The sequence below is a fragment of the Frankliniella occidentalis genome, unplaced genomic scaffold, assembly GCF_000697945.3.
Source record: "Frankliniella occidentalis isolate FOCC.00 unplaced genomic scaffold, Focc_3.1 Scaffold24, whole genome shotgun sequence".
Taxonomy (NCBI): Eukaryota; Metazoa; Arthropoda; class Insecta; order Thysanoptera; family Thripidae; genus Frankliniella; species Frankliniella occidentalis.
Window position 1 is genome coordinate 1,079,540 of NW_026267154.1, and position 1,509 is coordinate 1,081,048.

Below are 1,509 nucleotides of genomic sequence, written 5' to 3' on the forward strand. Positions count from 1 at the left end.
GTTAGGGGTGAGCATATCCTAGGCCTCTGTTAACTGTGTGGGGGCCACAGGCTTTCTTAATTTTGGCCGAAAACAGGTTATCTATCGTCGGTTTGGATCAAGTTTGCACATAGGCCATCGCCATTACTACGAGCGACCATAAAGCCCGGTTTCGGTAAAATTCTGTCGTCAGCGACTTCGTGTAAGGTACCCGATGACGCCTTGTATTACCCAGGGTGACCCTGGAGCAACCCTGGAGGATGAATTAGGTCATCGGCATCACAATCGGGGGGTATCGGAACAAGGCATTTGCCGCATTTACGTTATCTCTCTTATTCGATTTATTAGATTACGTTGTCGGAGAGTCAGGGTATATACTCCTCCCACATTACACAAAAAAATGCGCTCACTTATGGCTACTTAGTATATAGGTACACCGAAGAGTTACAATAATTACAGTCCCATCATAATACTGACAAGCTCCCCGCTTCTCGCCCGCATCAGTGGCCCTGGACGAAGGACATGATGGTGGTCTTGATGATGTTGACGGCCTCCCGGACCTGCTGCTCGGTGATGACCAGCGGTGGGGCCAGCCTGATGATGTCGCCGTGGGTGGGCTTGGCCAGCAGGCCGTTGTCCCGCAGTCGCAGGCATACGTCCCACGCATCGATACCTGCCAAAAAAAAATCTCATTTTAGACTGACACTTTCTCAGGGGGTGGGGGTGGGGTTAGGGATTTAAATTTTTCGAAAAATGGCTTTCAAAGAATTTTTTGAAGATTTTTTTAAAAATCTTGTAATTTTTCCCTGAAACGTTAAAATTTTTACAGTCTTTCTAAAAATATTTCAATTTCTTAAGATTTTTTTCAGGAAAACTTTCTATGTTCTCCGGAAAAAATTCTGACTTTAAAAATCCGGGAGGTGGGGTGGGGGGTCACTTACCCTTGCCGATCACGATGGCGTTCAGAAGGCCTTTGCCCCGCACGAGGGTCACGACGTCCTTGGGCAGGGTGTTGAGCTCGCTACGCAGCAGCTTGCCCATCTGCTCCGCGTTCTGGGTCAGCTTCTCGTCGATGAGGACGCGCAGGGCGGCGGTGGCGACGCGGCACGCCAGGGGGTTGCCGCCGTACGTGGAGCCGTGCTGGCCGGGCTTGACGCACAGCATGACGTCGTCGTCGGCGAGCACCGCGGACACCGGGTACACGCCGCCGGACAGCGCCTTGCCCAGGATGACGATGTCGGGCCGGGCGCCCTCCTCGTGGTGGACGGCGAGGAGCTTCCCCGTGCGCCCGAGCCCCGTCTGCACCTCGTCGGCGATCCAGAGCACGTTGTACTTGGTGCACAGGGCGCGCACGCCGCGCAGGTAGCCGTCCTCGGGTACGACGACGCCGGCCTCGCCCTGGATGGGCTCCACCATAAAGGCGCACACCTCCGGGTCCTTGAGCGCCACCTGCAAGTCAAGATCAAGTCGTGAACGGAGGGCTACGCACTATAAATTCAAGCGCACTCTGATTTACTACATTTTCTTATT

General features: G+C 53.7%; 2 protein-coding genes across 3 annotated transcripts in view; both read right to left on the reverse strand.

Annotated features, from left to right (window-relative positions):
* Nucleotides 1-1,509, reverse strand: part of LOC113210204 (acetyl-CoA acetyltransferase, cytosolic) — an 8,612-nt gene that overhangs the window by 1,855 nt on the left and 5,248 nt on the right. The window lies entirely within an intron of this gene.
* Nucleotides 297-1,428, reverse strand: LOC127748983 (ornithine aminotransferase, mitochondrial; the record flags this gene model as incomplete). Its single annotated transcript, XM_052265143.1, is given in 2 exon segments — nt 297-652; nt 921-1,428. Coding segments are annotated over 2 exon segments (681 nt in total), but the record flags the coding sequence as incomplete, so codon positions are not given.